Genomic DNA, 22,650 nt, shown 5'->3' on the forward strand with positions numbered 1-22,650 from the left:
ACACTATAGCTGACTTTAGACACACCAGAAGAGGGCATCAGATCTCATGACAGGTGGTTGTGAGCCACCATGTGGTTTCTGGGATGTGAACTCAGGAACTTCGAAGAGCAATCAGTTGCTCTTACCTGCTGAGCCATCTTGCCAGACCCCCCCCCCCATTTCTCTTTTTAGACTGTCAGTTGATGATGGGGCTCTCCTCCTGGAGCCCTGTTGTGAGGAGAGCCCCGACAGCATCTGCCCCAGTGATTCTGACATGTCTCCAGGGTTTATTGTGCTCCTGACTCCCTAATTTGCCACAGTAGTGGCCAGGCTCATGATGAGGCTACAAAGTTGTAAACTCTAGAAGTAGCCCCGCTAGAGACGTGGACAGCTACCCATCTGCCAGCACACAGAAGGGCAGAGCTGTGACCATGAAGCACACAGCTTTACAAAAGATGTTTTCCTCAAAACAAAATGATTAGGGTTATAGGGGGATTTACTGTCAAGACCACATGACAGAAAGCTCTTAGGGGCCTTTTTTTTAAAAAAGATTTATTTAATGTATATGAATACACTGTAGCTATATTCAGACACACCAAAAGAGGGCATCAGATCCCATTACAGGTGATTGCTGAGAATTGAACTCAGGACTCCTGGAAGAGCAGTCAGTGTTCTTAACCACTGAGCCACCTCTCCAGCTCAGGGGCCTAATTCTTGTTCAAGGATTCCCTTTGAGGGGCTCAAGAGAAGGAGAATGTCTTAGGGTTTCATTGCTGTGACAAAACACCATGACCTTAACACTACTTTGGGAGAAAAGGGTTTGGCTAGCTCTTCCACATCACAGTCCATTTCAAAGGAATCAGAGCAGAAACTCAAACAGGGCAGGAACCTGAAGGCCAGAGCTGCTGCCGAGGCCAGAGAGAAATGCTGCTTACTGGATCACTCCTTATTGCCTCTTCAGCATGCTTTCTTACGGAATCCAACCCCATTAGGCCAGGGAAGGGTGCCACAATGGGGTGGAACCACCCACACCACTCACTAATTGAGAAAATGCCCTATAGGCTTCTCTGCAGCATCATTTTATGGAGGTCTCTTCTCATATGAGATTCCTTCCTTCAAACTCCAGTTTGTGTCAGGTTGACATAAAACTAGACAGCACAGAGGCCTGGTTACTAAGGGGAGGAGCCAGCAGAGAGAGGGTTGGTTACTAAGGGGAGGAGCTCGCACAGAAAGCCTGGCTACTAAGGCAGGTAATTTAGGTCATTCTGTATTTTGAATGAATATTTCAATTGTTTCTTACTGTTCATGTTGCTACCCACAATGCATCTGAGTTTAGTCATATACATATGCAATTATGCATAGGCCTAAGACAGCAAATCCGGGCTTCTCCTTAAACAGTTACTAAAGGACACAGTTTTGCATTCCAGTGCATGCAATGTACTGGTTTAGGAACCACTTCAGGTCAGACTGGCCCGTCTATTCGTCATACCCTGATACTTTAGGTGTACACTGTAGTAGAGTATTAGTCAGGGTTCTCTAGAGTCACAGAATTTATGGAATGTCTCTATAAACTAAGGGAATTTATTGTGATGATTTACAGACTGTAGTCCAACTAACCCAACAATGGTCAGTTGTGAATGGGAAGTCCATGAATCTAGTAGTTGTTCAGTCCCACAGGCTAGTTGTTTCAGCTGGTCTTCTGTAGAACTAGGCTCCAACAGATGTGCTGGCTAGTAAGTGCAAGCAGACAAAGAAGAGGAACTCTTCCTTCTTCCAATGTCCTTATGTAGGTCTCCAGCAGAAGGTGTGGCCCAGATTAAAGGTGCGTACCACCACGCCCGGATCTGGGACTTGCTTTGTCCTAGGCTGACCTTGAACTCTCCTAGCCTCAATCTCCTGGGATTAAAGGCTTGTACTACCTTGCCTGGGCCTAAGCTTTTCAAGGCCACTGTGCCTCAAGATCTTCAGGTCAAGATCCAGGTCAGAAGCTTGTCTTCCAGCCTCAGGATCTGAACCAGAAGTGTGCTTTCCAATTCTGGATTGTAGTTCATTCCAGACACAGTCAAGTTGACAACCAGGAAAAGCCACCACAATCCACCCCTTGTCAACTTGACACAAATCATATCTCAAATTTTATCTCAGGTCCAAATGAAACAATAACCAGGTCATGAATATGCCTAACATGATATAACTCGTCCTTGTACAGTTGCAAACGCATGGTAAATTTAGAATAGGTCAATGTCCCTTAGAAACATTCTTTTAGTATCTCAACTTAAATACTGATTGGTGTTAAAAGAAATTGGAAGAAAGCACAAATATCTATACAAATGAGGGTTTTTTTTAAAAAAAGATTTATTTATTTTATGCGTATGAGTACACTGTCACTGTCTTCAGGCACACCAGAAGAGGGCATTGGATGCCATTACAGATGGTTGTGAGCCACCACGTGGTTGCTGGGAAACAAACTCAGGACCTCTGGAAGAACAGTCAGTGCTCTTGAGTGCTGAGCCAATTTTCCAGCCCCTACAAATGTGTTTTTAAGAAAATAAAACAGAAGCACTACTATTACTTTATAGTCCTCATTTCTGCAACAGTCACACGGCCTCGGGTGGTATTTATAACTACCTTTCTCTACTACCCATTCTGCATTTCCTCCACCCTCAGCCAGCACCTCAGCAGGTCTTGGCTCTTTTCCTGGAGGAGTGACCCATACCTTCATTCCTGATGGGTCTGCGTCCTTGGTCATCCTGCTTGGATTAGGCTGTTGTAGTTTCCCATTGACTTTAATCACAGGACATGGTAGTACTAAGAGACGCCCTAAGGGATCTCTTGCACTCCAGACATAATCCTGCTTACCTCCATTGCGGAGAGGCAATCCAATTTCCCCATGGTAATCAGGAGCTATCAGCCTTCCTAACACTGTTATTCCTATCCTGGAGTGTTGGTTTAAGGACATTAGCAGCCCAAAATAACCAGCGGGGAAGTCTGAGCTTCCAGTTCAATGGAATGTTTGCTGTGGCTCCTGAAAGAAGCACTCCCCATTCTGGAACCAAAACTTCTACCCCAGCAGAACTTAGGGCTGTGGGACAGAAAGGAAAATTTTTCCTACAGGATCACTAGGAGTGATAGTGAGTGGAACTATATTCCCTTTTCTACCCTTTGATTCCTGGACCCATGAATCCTGGCTATAGGAGAAACTGTACCATCTATCAGATGCTGATTCAAAGCATACGCTGTCTTCTGAAGAACTCTGCCCCAGCCCTCCATGCTGCTGCCACCTAATTGGCCCTGTAACTGTTTCTTCAAAAGGCCATTCCATCTTTCTGTCAGGCCAGCTCCTTCTAGATGGTGGGGAATATGGTAGGACCAGTGGATTCTGTGATCATGGGCCCACCGTCGCACTTCTCTGGCTGTGAAATGTGTTCCTTGATCAGAAACAATACTGTGCGGAATACCATGATGGTAGATAAGGCATTCTGTAAGTCAGCCGAACTGATGGAACCATTACCTGCCACCAGGTTGCTGGCTGGTCACCCCGAGGAATGGTACCATATGTGGGGCTCAGTGTTGGTCTCTGCTGTGGGCACATCTGGCATTCAGCAGCAGCTGTAGCCAGGTCAGACTTGGTGAGTGGAAGTCCATATTGTTGAGCCTAAGTATAACCCCCATCTTGGCCACCATGGCCACTTTGTTCATGTGCCCACTGAGCAATGAGAGGGATGGCTGGGGAAAGAGACTGACTGTCCACAGAACGGGTCATCTTATCCACTTGATTATTGAACTCCTCCTCAGCTGAAATCACCTTTTGATGAACATGTACACAGGACACAATTATCTTCTCATCCTTTGATTTATCCACACGCGTCTTCACCAGATGTCTTTCTCACCAATTTTCCAATCAAGATCTTTCCAAGTCCCTGACCATCCAGCCAATCCATTGGCTACAGCCCATGAGTCAGTGAATAATCGTACATCTGGCCATTTCTTCTTCCAAACAAACTGTAATACCATGTGTTCTGCCCAAAGTTCTGCCCACTGTGAAGATTTTCCTTCGCCTGTGTCTTTCAGGGTTGTCCTGAAAAGGGGTTATAATGCTGTAACTGTCCACTTCTGGGTGGTGCCTGCATAATGTGCAGAGCCATCAGTAAACCAGGTTCTAGTGTTCTCTTCCTCAGTCAGCCGATCATAGGGATAGGTGCATGCTTGGCAGCAGATGGCATTGTAACAGGAGTAGAGACCATAGGCATTTGAGCAACTTCTTCATGTAACTTGCTTGTGCCTTCAGGACCTGCTCTGGCCCAATCACGTATATACCACTTCCATTTGATAATAGACTGCTGCTGTGCACATCCTACTTTATGACTTGCAGGGTTTGATAACACCCAGCTCATGGTGGGCAGTTCAGGCCGCACGGTAACTTGATGTTCTATTGTTAAAAATTCAATTTCCACTAAGGCCCAATAGCAGGCCAAGAGCTGTTTTTCAAAGGGAGAATTGTTGTCTGCAGATGATGGTAGAGCTTTGCTCCAAAATCCCAAAGGTCTCTTCCGTGATTCACCTATAGGGGCCTACCAGAGGCTCCAAACAGTATCTCTATCTGCCACCAACACCTCAAGTACCATTGAGTCTGCTGGATCACATGATCCAAGTGGTAGAGCAGCCTGCTGCACAGCAGCGTGGACCTGTTGAAGAGCCTTCTCCTGTTGCAGATCCCACACAAAGCTAGCAGCTTTCTGAGTTACTTGGTAAATGGGCCTGAGTAACACACGCAAGTGAGGAATATACCACTCCAGAGTCCAAAAAGACCCACTAAACGTTGTGCTTCTTTCTTGGTAGTGGGAGGGTCCAGGTGCAATAACTTATCTTTCACCTTAGAAGGAATATCTCTGCATGCCCCACACCACTGGGCTCCTAAGAATTTCACTGAGGTAGACAGTCGTTGAATTTTGGTTGGATTTATTTCCCATCCTCTGATACACTTAATGTGTTACCAATGAATCCTAAGTAGTTGCTACCTCCAGTTCACTTGGTGCAATCAGCATAATGTCATCAATATAGGGCACCAGTGTGATAGTTTGTGGAAGAGACAGATGATCAAGATCCCTTCTAGCTAAGCTATGACACAAGGCAGGAGGAGAGTTACTGTATCCATGAGGCAAAGGTATACCATTAAGATATACTGCTGACCTTGCCAACTGAAATTGAATTGCTTCTGGTGGTCCTTATGGATAGGAACTGAGAAGAAGGCATTTTCTAGATCAATAGCTGCATACCAGGTACCAGGAGATGTGTTAATTTGCTTAAGTAACAAAACTACATCTGGTACAGCAGCTGCAATAGGAGTTACTGATTAAGTTTTCTATGGTCAGCTGTCATTCTCCATGACCCATCTGTCTCCTGCACTGGCCAGGTAGGAGAGTTAAAGGGAGAAGTGGTGGGAACCACCACCCCTGCATCTTTCATGTCCTTGATGGTGGCAGTAATTTCTGCAATGCCTCTAGAAATACTGTCTAAATTTGATCCTTAGCAGGGGTAGGTGTCGGCTATTCGCTCTGACCCAAGTGGCAAAGTGGATTTCCTTCGTAAACTTTATAAAGTTTGTAAACCACAAGGCAGGGGAGTAGCCAGGCCCCTCCCGCAGGTCTCTCCAACTCCCAGCTTCTATAACTGTCACAAAAGTCATCTCCAGTCCCTCAATAGGACCCACCCTGATTATGCTAATATTAGGTGAACAGTCTAAACAAAAGCCACCAATCCCTGAATAGGAAAACCCATCAATCTCTGGACAGGAAAACCCACCAATCCCTGAGCTTCCCAAGCTTGAGACTTTGAAATCCCACCAATCCTCACCCTGGAAATATCTGCCCTAGAAAGCTCCACCCTCTAAGAAATCCTATATAAAAGCTATGTCTGCTCAGTTCCCACTGTCCTCTCTTGAAGTCGTCCCTCCACACCCTGGACCCTCCCAATAAATCTCTTTTATGAGGTTTGCTGCTTGATGTGACTCTCATCAGAAGAGGCCAGGAAGCAATGAAATTGCTTCCTCTCTGAGCTATATGGTTCCTGGGATCTCATGTTTCAGGATGCCCTTTTCCTGAGACGCTGTTCCACCTTAGAGATGTGTTCTTGGGCTTCCAAGTTGCAGGACGCCTTCCCATCTGAGCAGGATGGCCAACAGAGGGCCTTGTTCAGAGCTGGGGGTGCATGTAGCCCATGCAGATCAGGTGCAGGTTGAGGGTTTCTGATGTTGCTAGGTGCATTGTTTGTAGAGGTGGGTGTATGGACAGGACATGCAGAAGGAATGGCGTTGCAAAGTGCTTAGTTACAAGGAGTGCATAACCCCATAGTAAGTGGGGTCCCAGCATACTAAACTGTTTGCTGCCTCAAAAGCCTTAGCTGGATGATGAGCTAGCCCACAGGCTTGGCATTCAAGCCGGTGTTTCTAACCCCTATACAAGTTGTACTCAGACTCACCCAGGACATCTGGGAACATGACGGGAACAGGGAATGCCCTAACCCATCTGATTTTTTTCTTAAAGACTCTGAGAGGGATGCCTCCTTCACTCCTGAGACACTCCATTTCTTATTTGGCCCCATAGGACAACCAGTTAGACTCCCTGCTATTGTACACCCTCCAGGACTGGAGTAAGTCTCATCCTAAAAAAAGAAAAACAAAAGATTGGCTAATTAAGTCCTTGAGAAAATTAAGGTTACCTCAACTGGCTCCTGTCTGCTGTTCCTGTCTCCTCTCTCTCTGTGTCTCTGGGTTTTTTTTTTGTTTGTTTTGTTTTGTTTGTTCTTTTTCCTCCTTGAGACACGATATAGCCCTGACTGGCCTGAATCTTGTGGACCAAGCAGGCCTCAAACTCCACAGAATTTACCCACCTCCCAAGTATTGGGATTAAAAGCTCGCACCCCATGACTACCTCTATACAAGATTTTAAAGGAGGGGATCTATGTTAATGAGTCTAAAAGGCTAATAACTAATATTTTACATCTTTATGATAATTCTTAACTTGCAATTGTGGTATTACGGAGAACTGTCTCCCCGCTGCCTTTGTTCTCCTCCCCCTCCCCCATATAAAATAAAAAGGCAACTGAGCACCAAATAAAAACAGGTTTTTCAAGGTTCTTATCTTGTTCTATTTAAAACTAACAGTGGGGAGGAGAGGATCATTTTAGAACCAAGTTATTTCCCTGCTCTACCTGCTTTCAGCCTTAGCAACCATCAGGTTCCTTAGCCGAGGTTAGGGTGTCTTAGCGGGTCTCAGAGATGTAAAGTTGCTACTTTGTTTTTAAGAATCAGGTTTTGGGGACTGGAGAGATGGCTTAGTGGTTAAGAGCAGTTGGTGCTCTTAACCTGAGGTCCTGAGTTCAATTCCCAGTGACCATGGCTCACAATCCTCTGTAATGGGATCCAATGCCCTCTTCTAGTGTGTGTCTGAAGACAGCTGCAGTGTACGCATATAAATAAATAAATAAATAAATAAATAAATAAATAAATCTTTTTTTTTTAAATCAAGTTTTGGGAGGTACCCATTTTAGATGAAGGATTGTGTAAAGCCATGGAGGAGACCATCAGATCAACAGTCCAATTTAAACATAGACAAAAGACAGATGTGATGAATTAGAGCTGCAGGAGGGGATTTCAGGACCCCAGAATACCCCCACCCCCAATGAAAGGGATAGCGCTGAAAGTTTTAGAACAGCTGTTCTCAACCTGTGGGTCATGACCCCTTTGGGATCCAACGACCATTGCACAAGGGTCACATATCAGATGTCTTGCATATCAGATATTTACAATATGATTCATCAGAGTAGCAAAATTACAGTTATGAAGCAGCTACAAAAAATAATTTTATGGTTGGGATCACCACAACATGAGGAACTGTATTAAGGGGTTGCAGCGTTCGGGAGGCTAAGAAGCACTGGCTCAGAAGACCCATTCTAGTGGAAGGAAGTTAGGTTATAGGATGTGTCAGATTGGACTCCAAGCTCCCACCAATGGGATAAATCTCAGTCACCACCGACATCAGGGCTAGACAGGAGTCATGTTGTCCCCCCAAGTGCTTGCTACATTTGTTTGGGTTCTAGCAAATCTTTACAAAAAAGACTCGCCTTGCCAAGCTACTTTTGTTTTCCTTGTGTGTTCCTCTGTACGACCCAGATTGCTAACACTTCAATCTGTGTAGGTAAGGTTCAAAAACCACTACAATCCTTTTGAGTCTAAAGTTAAAATGAAATGGGCATTGGGTTGTTCATGGTATCGAAAGAGAAAACTAGAGCTGGGTATGGTGGCGCACACCTTTAGTACTCAGGAGGCAGAGACAGGTAGATCTCTATTCATTCAAGGCCAGCCTGGTCTACATAGTGAGTTCTAGGAAGGTCAGAGATACACAGTGACACCCTGTCTGTAAACAACAACAAGGCTAGACTTCAGCAGAAACAAGGCCGCACAAGGAATCTGTGGAAGGAAACCTAGTGGCCCATTTCTTCGGACCGTATCTTTGTACGGCTTGGCTTGGCTTTCCTTCCACTCTTTGTCACTGGCTTGTTGAGTTTGTGTGAGAAGCTCAAGGTTAGCTTCAAAGGCTCAGAGGCCAGCATGAATCCAACATGAGCTCCCATGAGAAAGGATTTTGGCCAGGTGCAACAGCAGAGGCAGCTGTGGCAGAACCGACACTCACACTCACACTCAGTGAACCGAAAGGGAAGGGAGGAGGTAAATCAGAGAGCTTCTTTGATATCAACTTGACACAGGCTAGAGTCATCTGAAAGGAGGGAACCTCAACTAAAAAAATTCTCCATAAGATCTGGCTATAAAACATTTAGTGAGGGCTGTGGGAGGGCCCCGCCCATTGTGGGTGGGGCCATCCCTGGGCTGTTGGGCCTGAGTTCCATAACAATACAAGCTGAGCACACTTACTAGCTTGCAGCACCCCTCCATGGCCTCTGCATCAGTGCCTGTCACCAGGCTCCTGCACTGTTCGAGTTCCTGTCCTGACTTCCTTCAATTGTGAATAGCAATGTGGAAGTATAAGCCAAATAAACCCTTTCCTGCCCAACTTGCTTTTGTCATGGTGTTTTGTCAAAATGATAAAAACCCTAGAACAGCCGGGCGTGGTGGCACACGCCTTTAATCCCAGCACTCGGGAGGCAGAGACAGGCGGATTTCTGAGTTCGAAGCCAGCCTGGTCTACAAAGTGAGTTTCAGGACAGCCAGGGCTAAACAGAGAAACCCTGTCTCGAAAAACCAAAAAACCAAAACAAAACAAAACAAAAACAAAAACAAACAAGAAAACCCTAAGACAGTGGTTCTTAGTAAAACCCTGAGGAGACATCAGATAACAGAAACACCTCATGTAACAGGCACTTAGGATAGTGCTTTGGCTGGAAAGCACTGTGCCTTTACTGGAGCCTACAGGTAACCAAAAGCAAGCTGAAAGCATCTGTCCTGTTCCTGTCTTCCCAACCTTGCTTCACCTGCTACAGGGAGCTCAATCACTCAGTGTCTCTCTAGAAAGTGGTAGCGGGGCGTGGTGGCGCACGCCTTTAATCCCAGCACTCGGGAGGCAGAGGCAGGCGGATTTCTGAGTTCGAGGCCAGCCTGGTCTACAAAGTGAGTGCCAGGACAGCCAGGGCTACACAGAGAAACCCTGTCTCGAAAAACCAAAAAAAAGCCGGGCGTGGTGGCGCACGCCTTTAATCCCAGCACTCGGGAGGCAGAGGCAGGCGGATTTCTGAGTTCGAGGCCAGCCTGGTCTACAAAGTGAGTTCCAGGACAGCCAGGGCTATACAGAAAAACCCTGTCTCGAAAAACCAAAAAAAAAAAAAAAAAAAAAAGAAAGTGGTGAGAGCTGTGATGGCCAACCTTGACTGTCAACGTAGTTGGACCGAGGTTCACTATGGAGACAAAACTCTAAAACTGAGCATGTCCATAAAATATTGTCTAGATTAATAACCTAGGCTGGTTGAGGTGGGCAGACCCATCCTAACTGTGGTGTGAGTAAAAGGAGATGCAGCCAAGCTCCTCCAGCACCCCCCCCCAGGTCCTTCCTGTGGCTGCAGTGTGCCCAGCTGCTTCGGCTCCTGCTTCCCTGCCTCCTCCACCATGGGTACCCTGGGACCTTAAGTCAGTTCAAGCCCTTCCCTCCATAATAATGAAATAACTAGGTATGGTGATGTGTGCCTAGAATCCCAGCACCTGAGAGTCTGAGGCAAGAAGATCCCATATTTCAGGCCAGCTAAGTGTGGTAAGTCTCTGTACAGAAAAAGAAAAAGGAGACTCAGAAGAGAGAACTTGGAAAAACATAGTAATCCTATATCCATTAGCAAGACCATGAGCCAGCAGTCAGAGTCACATGTCAAGATGTACCCCATGTCTGGGTTTCTTTTTTAATTTATTTTTATGTGCATTAGTGTTTTGCCTACACATATGTCTGTGTGAGGGTTCAGACCCCCTGGAACAGGAGTTACATCTGTGAGCTGTCATGTGGCGCTGGAACTTGAACCAAGGTCCATCTGGAAGAACAGTCAGTACTCTTAACCGCTGAGCCATCTCTCCAGCCTCATAAACAACAGTTTTTTTTTGTTTTTTGTTTTTTTTTTGTTGGTTTTTCGAGACAGGGTTTCTCTGTGTAGCCCTGGCTGTCCTGGCACTCACTTTGTAGACCAGGCTGGCCTCGAACTCAGAAATCCGCCTGCCTCTGCCTCCCGAGTGCTGGGATTAAAGGCGTGCGCCACCACGCCCGGCTAAACAACAGTTTTAATGACACTCCCTGTCAGAGTCATAGTATTCTCCAAAATTCCCTTGGGCTCTTGCTGAAGGGCTGTGTGTGAGACTTCCAATGAAGTGTCAATGTACCCACTATAAGGGGTGGGAGAAGGGAAGCTAAGAGTCATATTGTTTTTTAATTCAATTGGAGCTCTGGATGGTTTGTCATGTACCACCATGTGTGTGCCAGAAATCAGAAATCAGGCCTGGGTCCTCTGCAAGAGCTCTTCTTAAACACTGAGCCATCTCTCCAGCCCCAAATCACTTTAAAAATTTTAAATTTATATGAGATTTATCAGAAAGGCATAGAGGCTGTAATCTGGATAGTACAACAACAGATGTACTATCTCCTGGTAGAAAAGCCAGTGGTTGTTCTGTACATAAAACTGGGCATCTTTTTATGGGGGGGGGGGGGGCGGGTGTTTGAAGACAGGGTTTCTATGTGTAGCCCTGACTGTCCTGGAGCTTGCTCTGCAGATCAGGCTGGCCTCGAACTCAGAAATCTGCTCACCTCTGCTAAGATTAAAGGCATGTGCAACCATTGCCCAGCTAGGAATGGATATTTCAGCAGTGCTAATCTGGTGCTGGAGTCCTGAGGAATTCCTGGAGAGCTGCTGATCTTTGGTGTGTAGAAGAACTAGGTTCTGTGGTTACCAGCAGAGGAATGCCCCTCTGTTATTTTGACATGTTCTCATAGAAATGAAATGAGACTCAAGGTAGTTTTGGTTTGCCCACATTCATAGCAGGCTTTGCCCAGTTAACCCTCTGGGAAAACCCCTCACAGGCATACCCAATGTTCTTCCATATTGATGCCCATGGTTTCTAACCTAGGCAAATTGACTCCTGTGTTTCTCCACAAAGATCTCACTGTTGGGTTATAAACTACAGCAGTGTCGAAATCTTTTTCACATCACAGCACACAAGATGAGATCATTTTTGCACATGGCAACAACAGGCATCTTAATACTCTTCCAGTTTTAGAGTGGACATGTGGAAGGCTTTCTGTGCTGGCCATGGGCCATTTGGAGCTTCTGTACAGCTTTCCCTGGTGTTCTGACAGTGTTTACTATAAACCTGTTTTCTACCAAGCTCCTCCCTTGGCCGGGAATATGGCTCAGCAGGAAAGAGTACTGTGAGGGAAAATTTTGTTTAAAGTCATCACTCTTGGGAGTTAGCTGGTTAAGGCGGCAATAAAAAATAATTTTAGCCGGGCGGTGGTGGTGCACGGCTTTAATCCTAGCACTTGGGAGGCAGAGGCAGGCGGATCTGAGTTCGAGGCCAGCCTGGTCTACAGAGTGAGTTCCAGGACAGCCAGGGCTACACAGAGAAACCCTATCTCAATAATAATAATAATAATAATAATAATAATAATAATAGTTTTAGCTCCCTTTCCCATCTATATGCTTCACTTAGAAGAAGACTCGGGACAGGTAAGCAGGTAGATCCAGAGGTGTGAGGAGATCATAGCACGTCCCAAACTCCGGAACTTTTAGAGGGATTAGAAGAGATCATTTAAATAGTTGAGCTAAGCCAGGAGTCTTTAATCACAGCTCTGGGGAGGTGAGACAGGTGGGTCTAATCTTCAGAGAGAGCTTCCAGACACCATGGCTACGTAGACCCAGTCTCAGCAAACCCACCCAACCAAACAACCAAACAAAAACTGCTTTTGAACTATATATTGATATAACACCAAAAAAAATTATATCTTTAAGCAAGTTGGTCTGAATACTAAAAAAAAAAAAAAAAAAAAAAAAAAAAAAAAAAAAAAAAAAATGAAAACCACCTCAATTTATTTTGTTTTATGGGGACAATATAGACCAGAGAAGAGGAACGCACAAAAAAGCAAGCGAGTCAGTGTGATGTTAGATGGCATGAATTTTTCTACGTAAAATCCAATGTTCATTTTTAAATTGCATCTTGTCAAGTATCTCAAGATCCTAGGACGGTTCTGTTTTTAGTTTTTAATATTTTTAGTGACTATAAGCAAGTAACAAGTTTAATACACAAGTAAGAAAATACGATGTAGCCCTTCATTTTATACAATTAATATTCCATACACCGAAAGGCAACAGTGAACTTAGTGACAATGAGCCAATCTAACACACACTAGTAAACAGAAGGTAAAAGAACTGTCAACCGTGCGCAGAGAAAGAGCTTTAATTCCTTTTATTGGTTTACATTTATCTATTGGAAGAGGTGCTTGTGTTGTGGCATGAGGGAAGGACAGGAGACAGCTTTGTGGGGGCGTGTATCTCCTTTCACCGTGTGTGTCCTCTGGGGGCTGGACTCGGGTTATCAGAGTAGTGGCAAACGCCTTGACCTACTGAGCCATCTTTCTAGCCTAAAAGTGTAAGTGTGTGTGGTGTGAATGTGTGTTAGTGGTGTTCATACGGAAGCTGAAGGAGAAAGCTGAATGTCTTGCTCTAGTATTCTTGGCCTTATTCCCTTTGAGACAGGATCTATGTACCTAGTACTAGACTGGAGGCAAACAAGCCTCAGCAATCGCCCTACCTCCCCTCCCTTCATAATGCAGGGGTTACAGCCATGCATAGCCGCACCGGCTCTTTACATGAGTGCTGGATATTTGAACTCACAGGATTGGGCCATTGCTTCATTTCTCTCTGTCTGTACTGTGTTCAAGGCAGCTGGCACTAATCAGAAGACGATTCTTCCCTATATGTCTTCCAGATGAAAGCAAGCATTCCCGGAGAAGGTCGAAGCTGTTCTGCCTCCTAGGGACTAGCCTCAGCTGTCACTTAGACTATTCTATTGGGGAAGGGCAGTAACACTTGCATGTAACTAACTCTTCAAGGGCATGTTTTTGCTGCCTAGTTTGTAAATTTGTAACTTCCCTTTCTGGGATCTGTTACTGTGGTGGATGTCAAGGACACAGGTACACAGGAAGAGGTTCCTGAGAGGGACTGAGGATACACTGTCTACACTGGCAAGTTGAACTTCCTGCTGTTGACAAAGCTAACAGAGAAACCTTAAGGGACTAATGTTTCTTGGTAAGAATTATGTTAACATCGGTCTCTATGGATACTCTTCCCGGTTAAACTTTCCCCTTCTTCTAATTTCTGAGTAGTATTAATCAATGACTGGTAGGTAGACTTATTGAGTTTGAATTATATGTATGTGAATTTTATTATTTTTCTGCATCTATTAGAATACTTTTTGCTTTATAGTACTTACATGGTAAAGTACACAGTGACAGTGTTAAATATACATTTACAGCCCCTGATTTTTTAGCATACAATTTGGTATATGATTTTAGAACTCCAAATCTCTTAAGTGATAACAGGGTGTCTGTGAGGGTGGTGTATAAATATGAGTTCAAGGCCGACCTGGACTACACAGTGAAACTCTGTTCCAAAAGGAAATAAAGGAAAAAAGGCACGAGGGGGGCTAGAAGGGAGGGAATGGATGAAACAGGACTGGCAAAATGTTAATTACTAACCCTGAGTAGTCAGGACAGGGGAATGAATGGACTGCACTACTCTATATCTAAAAAATGCCTCATTTGTTTTTTCTTTTTTTGTTCTTTTTTGGTTTTCAAGACAGGGTTTCTCTCTGTAGCCTTGGCTGTCCTGGAACTCACTCTGTAGACCAGGGTGGCCTTGAACTCAGAGATCCTCCTGCCACTGCCCGGCCTCTCATTTGTTTCTTGAGAACACAATCTCACTTTATTAACTTTAGCTGACTGATACTATGTAACCCAGAGAGACCTTGAACTCTTAGCAATCCTTTTGTCTTAGCCTCCTGACCTATGGGATAAGAGAGTGAGCTACCATGCCTGGCTACTGTCTTTCAAAATACATCTGCTATAAATTTCCTTTCCCAGATTATTTATCTAGGAATAGAGACTTTTTTTTAGGTTTTTTGAGACAGGGTTTCTCTGTGTAGCCCTGGCTGTCCTGGAACTCACTCTGTAGACCAGGTTGGCCTCGAACTCAGAAATTTGCCTGCCTCTGCCTCCCAAGTGCTGGGATTAAAGGCGTGGGCCACCACGCCCGACTGGTATATTTTTTAAGAACCTCATTATTGAGTATCCACCATGCACAGGGACTTTACTGTGCTCTAGACATGGATAATAAAGTAAGTATGCTCTCTACATTCACTGCATGGAGAATAAATAGTGCAGGGAAACAATGTGTAAGCCAATGTCCATTCTGGCGGGCAGGAGATCTAAAGGATTCTAGCAGTGGAGACTTGGAAAGCAGGGCACTTTCTCTAGATCAGCTGTTCTCAATCTGCTAGACTCCCATGATAGCTGAGTATCAGAGATTTAAAATTCATAACAGTGGCAAAATTATAGTTATGAAGTAGCAACAAAATAATTATAAAGCTAAGGATCACCACTTGCATCAAAGGGCTGCAGCTTCAGGAAGGTCGAGAACCACTGCTTAGATAGTAATCAAAGAGCTTTCACAACAGAACTCAGACCTCCGTATTATTTGTTATAGAGTGTATGTTTACATCCTCCTATTTACATGTTGAAATTTTAATCCCACCTGTTGACTCACGTGATAATATCGGTACGCAATTAGCACCTTTATTATCTTAGTGCTAAAAATAACTTTAAAGTTGTGCAAGAAGTCAGAAGATCTTGTGTTCTCTTTAACTGAGGGCCAAGGCGGGAAACCTGTCGTTAAAATGACTGCAGGCACCTGATTACCCAACTCCATAAAATCGTAGTAACATGCTGACTTCCGTTTTTATTATTTTGTTACCCTACCATCTGTTAAAGATATTAGGCTGAAGCTGGGCGGTGATGGACATCCACTTTTAATCCCAGCACTGGGGAGGTAGAGGCAGGAGGATCGCTGAGTTCGAGGCCAGACTGGTGTACAGAGCGAGTTCCAGAACAGCCAGGGCTACACAGAGAAACCCTGTCTCGAAAAAACAACAACAACAACAACAAAAAAAAAACAGCCCCGCAGTGGTGGCGCACGCCTTTAATCCCAGCACTTGCGAGGCAGAGGCAAGTGGATTTCTGAGTTCGAGGCCAGCCTGGTTTACAGAGTGAGTTCCAGGACAGTGAGGGCTACACAGAGAAACCCTGTCTCCGAAAAACCAAAAAACCAACAAACCAACAGGAGGAGGGAGGATGTTGACCTGGCCTTGGAGTGCAGGGATTAAAGGTGTGGGTCAGTACGCCCAGCTGCCGTGGGTTACTTTGTTATCCTAACAGCCACACCAGAGCAATTCATGTAGACCGCACTGCACTGCAACAAATCGCAAAAAATTAAAAGAGAAATGACACCTGCTCATTGTAGAAAATGGTTGTTATATGTAACTTGCTTCACCAAACCACGACTTAACACCCTGGCAACTTCCTTTTACCTGAGCACATCTTTTTAAGATGGGACTAGCTCGCAGCCAAGCGTAATTAGCGTGGCCATCAGGGGCGGCGGAGGGCACCTTACCCTCCCGAAAGCTCCGCAGCTGGGCTTCCCCAACCACAGAGACCCCCAGCCGTCTCGTGCCGCTCGGGTAGCGCTCCGGCCCCCCAGAGCCCGGGATACCTCATCGCGCGTCCGCCCACCACCCAACGGCTCGGCCCCCAGGCACGTTCTAAACCACTGCGCACGCGCTGCGAGGCACTTAACGACTCGGCTCCGCCCTTCTCTGTATCTCTTGGGGTCGCCCGGCGCTCCTCGCTGAATCGTTAGCCAATCCTTACTCCCGCCCTCGCAATCTTGCAACAGGCTTCTGATTGGTTACCTGTCCTCGAGGTCTGCGCGGAGCGTGATTGGTTGGTGGCTTCGCCCAATCGGCGGAGGGCTGTCGGATTCAAATCCAGAGCGTTGGGCCTGCGGTCGTTGGCCTCATTCGAGTCGTTGCGCCGGCCCTAGGCGGACGTAGAGCCCCTTGCGCCCGGTTTCCTGTTCCCGCTAGCTCCTCTGCGCGCCGGCAGGATGGCCCACAAGCAGATCTACTACTCAGACAAGTACTTCGATGAGCACTACGAGTACCGGTGAGCAGCGCCTGCGGAGGAGGGCCGCGCTGGGGGGTCAGACCTGGTGGTCGGGGCTCGGGCCCCCTTAGAGGCCTCTGTCCGTCCGGGCAGCCTTGCTTTGTGTAGTGTTGTGGGGATCGCAGGAGATGGGGAGTCGTTAGATGGGTGGGCAGCGCCTAGTCTGGGAGTTCACGACCGCAAACCGCACTGGCCCGGACTGGCCGGGAGGGGAAGTCCCCGGAAACTCACCCGACGGGCATTACCGAGTGTCTGATGGGTAACGGCTCCAGACGCTGTAACACGGGTCGTTGTTAAAGGGCTTCAAGACCAAATTGAAAACTCGAGATTGCCTTGGGGAGGATTGGGGTGGTGGTGGCTACGTTACCTTCAACTGCTAGTCCATATTGGCCACGTTTGGGGCTTGTGAGGAAGTTTTGAGTTTTAAACCCTGAGATCCGCTGGAAGGTAGTACCTACGTTAATATAATTAGCCAATGGAATTGTGGGAAGTAAGGGAGGATTGTAGTTAACTTTATTGTATCCCTTCTGACTTGGGGTGTGGTCTCAAAGGCCTTTCCGCCGCTGGGTTCTTCTGGGTTGGGATTAGAGCGTTGCATTCTGGGACACAGTCAAGAACTCCAGGTGGGTAAAACCTGTTCCTCCCTTGGGCAAATAGTGACCTTGTTTTCTGTTTGCTGCTCTTTAAGGTTAGTGTCCAGAATGCTGTTTGAGGAATGAGACACTTTTTAAAAGAGTGGCTTCACCGCCCCACCCCCCATTCTCTTAATCCGCTAGTGTAGAAGTCTTCACGGCCAGAAAACTTTCTCCAGGCCGTTTGACGATGCACTAATGCTATGAACTTGAATGTTCTTAAGTAGGGAAGTCTCGTGGTTTTGCTTTTTTTCCCCCTTACTAAAAAATTTAAATACATATAGTCTTTTTTTTTTTTATGTGGTTGCTGGGATTTGAACTCAGGACCTTCCGAAGAGCAGTCAGTGCTCTTAACCACTGAGCCATCTCAACAGCCCCCACATATAGTCTTTACATAATAATTACAAACTTCACAATGGTAACAATGTGATAATTGGCTTAATATTTGGTCATTATAGTAACCCAGAGCTCGGTTTGGAAATATCCAAAAATGACTGAAAGTAATGGTACTGTCTTTCTAAATTAGGCAAATAATTATTTGGATGGAAATGTTTAGCATATGGGTTTATATACATTTCTTTGGTTGCCAAAGTGAGATATTTTAGTTTCTAAACTTGGAGTATATAAGTTTGTGCGTGTTTTGGGGAGCAACTGCTGGTCTGTCTTAAGCATTTTACTCCGATATAAAGTAGGAGCTAGTTTATTACCCACTGGAATCCAGAGGTCAGAAAAGGTGTTTTATTTTGAAACATTCAGTGTTTAAGCCTGCTGTTCTGCCTCAGCAGTTGCTGAGATGGTGGGTGTGTTGCCACACCTAGCTTGAGCTTAATTGACCAACCTTTACAAAAGAATTCGAGAGGTGCTCTTGACAGGGACTGTGTACTGGTGATGTGACACAGGTGTGAGTCTAGGGTGTTTATAGTAGAACTCTGTGTGTTGGATAAATTTCAAAACTTAGTGATTTTTGTCAAGGGGTGATTACTAGGAACAGAGTAGACTGCTCCCCAAATATCATGGGAGTCCGTCCTTTTGGGCCTTTTTGAGGGACTCTCCATAGCCCAAGGTGTCCTGGAACTCCATGTAGACAGAGCTCTAGCCTCATCTGCCTTCCTAGTGCCATCAGGCCCAGCCTGTCCTTACAGAAATAAAATGGAGGATTTCTTTGCACTTGAGTCATATACTGCACTTTTTGTATTCCAACAAAAACTGGGTTTAGAGAATAGTTTTCCTGGTGCATGATCAGTAATAATATACAAATACAATTATGTACATTATAAACGACCCCATATGAAGTACAGCCTCTTGCCATGACTTACCGAGTAGGAGATACTTGAGGCTACTTGTATCTGAATGCCTTGTAGGGACAGTACTGTTTGTGAAAGCTAATTGACAAGCATCCTGTCTGTCACTTAAGACATATCAGTGGCTGGGCGGTGGTGCACGCCTTTAATCCCAGCACTTGGGAGGAAGAGGCAGGCCGATTTCTGAGTTCAAGGCCACCCTGGTCTACAGAGTGAGTTCCAGGACAGCCAGGGCTACACAGAGAAACCCTGTCTCGAAAAACCAAACAAATGAAAAAAAAACCCCAAAACAACAACAAAGACTGATTATCAGTGGAAAGATAAGGTCCTGGGTTATTTTGTACAGTCAGTAGTCATCGGCCTTGTGGTAAAGCTGATTAAGGATTATCTGCACTCAAATCCACAGCGTAAAGCCTATGTTATGGGCAGTTGGGTGCTTGGAGTGGACTATGGACTGCACTATCCCAATTCCAAAAGTCCAGAGCTGATTTTGCACCTCCATCTCAGACTTGACTTATATTGGTCAAAAAATGTTAATTGCTAACTTTGTGTAAAGTTAAAACCAGCGGTAATTAAAATGAGGCTGAAATTTAGAGATACTTTGTGGTGACAATGCTTTATGCAGGCTAGGGTACAAATTTGCTTGTGTATATATGTGTTAAAATTGTGTTTGTTTGTTTTGGCCCTGAATCAAGGCCGCAGTTTACTGAAGCTGTTGGTTTCAAGCAGGAGCCTAAAGAAATATCTTTCTATGGTCTGTTGGCCATTGCAGAAATTTGTAAATCTAATGGTCAATTCATTAGAAAGAAACATCTGGATGGATGTTGTACCCAACTCTGTAATTGTAGCACTTGGGAGCCTAAGGCAAAAAGATAGTTTGAGGCCAGTTTCCACTGCAGCATGATAAGGAGTGGGGGGCGGGGTAAGAAGGAAACAGCTGAGTCATTAGTGATAGATATGGCTAAGTCTCCATGAGATTCTAAGATTTCTGTATGATACTTACACATTACTGGTTTAGCTTAATTGTTCATTAAATTATATGTTAGATCTGTTAATAGGAAAAAAGATTACTGTGGGGGAAAAAAAAAGCCCAGTGTGGTGGCACACGCCTTTAATCCCAGCACAGAGGCAGGCGGATTTCTGAGTTCGAGGCCAGCCTAGTCTACAAAGTGAGTTCCAGGACAGCCAGGGCTACACAGAGAAACCCTGTCTCGGGGGGGGGGGGGGGGGAGATTAGTGTGGGTTTTCTACAGAAAGGGAAAATTGTGTTGATAATGGCTTGATACTAAAGACTTGCGTGCTTCCTAACGTTCTGGAAATGCACTTTACTGGGAAACCAACGGTCACATGAAGTTCCAAAGGTATATTTTATTTTTGCTTTTAATTTGGAGCATGAAGCAAACTGGAATATATACAAGTACTACAGATTTAGTATTGAATAACAGGGAACACATTAACTTAGTTTGGTCCCCCTCCCCCAAGCCCCAGTACTAAAAGTTTAGTAATCTCAGGTTGAGGTGACAACTAATTCTGGGACTAGGCTCCTTACTCTTACATATAGTTACATATAACTCCCTTTTAGCCTCTGACTTTATCTTGCTGTTCTAGCTATCCTAATACCACCAGTCTATTGAACAGGAGAGAATATTTTTTTACTTGGGTATGGTCTTGCTCTTTGAGTACTTTCCAGTACATGGATATTTTCTACCTATGTCCTATAGACCAAGAGTTGCTTCATGACCAAAGGAAGCTATTGGTAAGATGTATAATAATGTGCCAAATTGAGATTTTAAGGTTCTATTCCTGGAAGATAGCTCAATAACAAGTATTCTGCTAGAAATTTACCCCTACAGAATAAAATGCCTTTCATTTTTGTGCAGCTTACATTGGCCTAATACTTGAACATAAACCATCAAAAGCCAGAAGTATAGGCTATAAGTCGAGATCGATACAGATAATATTGTAATGTAGAGTTGCTTCAGAGAATTTATTTTTTTTGGAGGATAAAAACCCTTCACAATTTCAGCTATCTCAAAGGTAAGGTGCCTGTATAAAGTGCTGTTGGTAGGAAAGATGGCACTAATCTTTGGCTGAATATTTTAATAGGCATGTCATGTTACCCAGAGAACTCTCTAAACAAGTACCCAAAACTCATCTGATGTCCGAAGAGGAATGGAGGAGACTTGGTGTCCAACAGAGTCTAGGATGGGTTCATTACATGATTCATGAGCCAGGTAAGCTTTGCTGTAAAGGAAAGTGTTCCTTCTTCCTGCAAAAGTGACTCACTTGGTATAAAACAGGTGCCAAAATCCTGCACATATATAGAAATTGACTCTACCTTTTTATACTTAAAAGGTGGCATTGTTAAACTGGAGTCTTCCTTGGAATTATGGCTTTATATCACATAGCTTTAGGAGCTCAGAAATCCTTCCTATCAATAGGAAGGCAGCTTCAGAACTGCTGTAGATACTGCCCTTCATCACACTGAATGGGGAATTATTGGGTGGACTCTCTGGGGTTCATCTTTTAAGGTCTTTTTTTTTTTCCCCCACAGAGATCAGGTTCGACTAGAACAACCCTTTCTTAGCTAAGTGTGTATGGCATCAACTTATTTACCTATTTATTTATTTATTTGGATGTGAATTAGCCTGAGATCCAGCAGCTGACTTGAATTAGCCCTTCTTTCAAAGAGATACATTTCTTTTCACTGAATGATTTTGCAGGTAGAAATTATTTTCCAGAGTCGGTCAAAGGATAAAATGGTAGAACAATGCTATTATAAGAGTTTATCTGCATTTACTATTTATTACATCGACAACTGGTTTTGAACACTTCAAATAGTGACTGGTTGTTTTGACATGTGGAACTTAATAAATATTTTCTTTCCACAGAACCGCATATTCTTCTCTTTAGACGACCTCTTCCAAAAGAACAACCAAAATGAAGTGCAGCTGGGATCATCTAATCTTTTTCAAATTTAATGTATATGTGTATATAAGGTAGTATTCAGTGAATACTTGAAAACTGTACAAACCTTTCATCCATACCTGTGCATGCGCTGTATTCTTCACAGCAACAGAGCTCAGTTAAATGCAACTGCAAGTAGGTTGTTTTAAGTTGTTCAAGATAGTTTCTTGTAGTTTTTTCTTAATATAAATGCCTGTTTTATTTTACCTGTTTTGTTAAATAAAGTTTGTATATTGCATTTATATCACCATTGTTGAAACTAATTTGACTTGATTTTTTTACCCCTGGGGAAAATAAACATACCTGAAAAAGAAATATTAAGCTCCAAATGATGGGTTACTGGGGATAGTAAATCTAGAGTCAAAAGGAGATTTTTTACAGCTTTATTGACAGTTTACTTCCTAAATAACTTTGGATTCTGCAAGTGAACAGAAAAACCCACCTCTACTACTAGATAGTGTCCACAAGTCTACAAAAAGTCTAGTGCTTTCAGAGAAAAGTATCTTAGAAGTTCAGGTGCCATGTTCGTGCAGCTTTTCTTGTGTGGACCAAGAAATTAAGCACACATCAGTGGATAACCATTATAAATGAATGGCGGGAAACAAGGCTGTAGTTAGACATTAGCAGGGGTGATTTCTCATTGAACACAGTAAACACTACAGAGCCACAGCCTTCCATGTGTGGGATACACTAGACCTAACAGGGCATACTGACCGAACTGGCACAGGTGTCTTGCTTGAAATAAGGGGCTGGTGCTTAATTCTAACCCTACAGACTGAGTCCAAGGCCTGTTTGCCAAATGCCCCCACATTGCAGGAGACCTTTTTCTGTCCTTCCGACCTGTTTCTATTCGACTCCTCTTAGTTCTGAGGTTCTTCATCTGCCTGCTGGCACCCGCCATGACATCCTACCTTACCTAGAAACTCCACAGGAGCGGATGCTCCTGGAAGCTCACCACTGAGCAGGTCTGCCGGCCTTACTCTTCCTAAGAGTATCCCTCTCCTGCACAGCATCAGTGCG

General features: G+C 44.6%; 1 protein-coding gene and 1 non-coding gene across 2 annotated transcripts; both read left to right on the forward strand.

Moving 5' to 3' along the window:
* The first annotated feature begins 16,468 nt into the window (after positions 1-16,468).
* Cks2 (CDC28 protein kinase regulatory subunit 2) lies at positions 16,469-21,868 on the forward strand. Its single transcript, XM_021180660.2, has 3 exons — positions 16,469-16,730; positions 20,770-20,897; positions 21,555-21,868. The coding sequence occupies exons 1-3, from the start codon at positions 16,672-16,674 to the stop codon at positions 21,605-21,607; spliced, it is 240 nt and encodes a 79-aa protein (XP_021036319.1). The 5' UTR covers positions 16,469-16,671; the 3' UTR covers positions 21,608-21,868.
* Positions 19,343-19,478, forward strand: LOC115029120 (small nucleolar RNA SNORA2/SNORA34 family). Its single transcript, XR_003834691.1, has one exon. It is a non-coding gene; the product is annotated as a small nucleolar RNA SNORA2/SNORA34 family (small nucleolar RNA).
* Positions 21,869-22,650: the final 782 nt, after the last annotated feature.

This window comes from Mus caroli, unplaced genomic scaffold (assembly GCF_978045245.1).
Source record: "Mus caroli unplaced genomic scaffold, Mus_caroli_1 scaffold_15, whole genome shotgun sequence".
NCBI classification, from domain to species: Eukaryota; Metazoa; Chordata; class Mammalia; order Rodentia; family Muridae; genus Mus; species Mus caroli.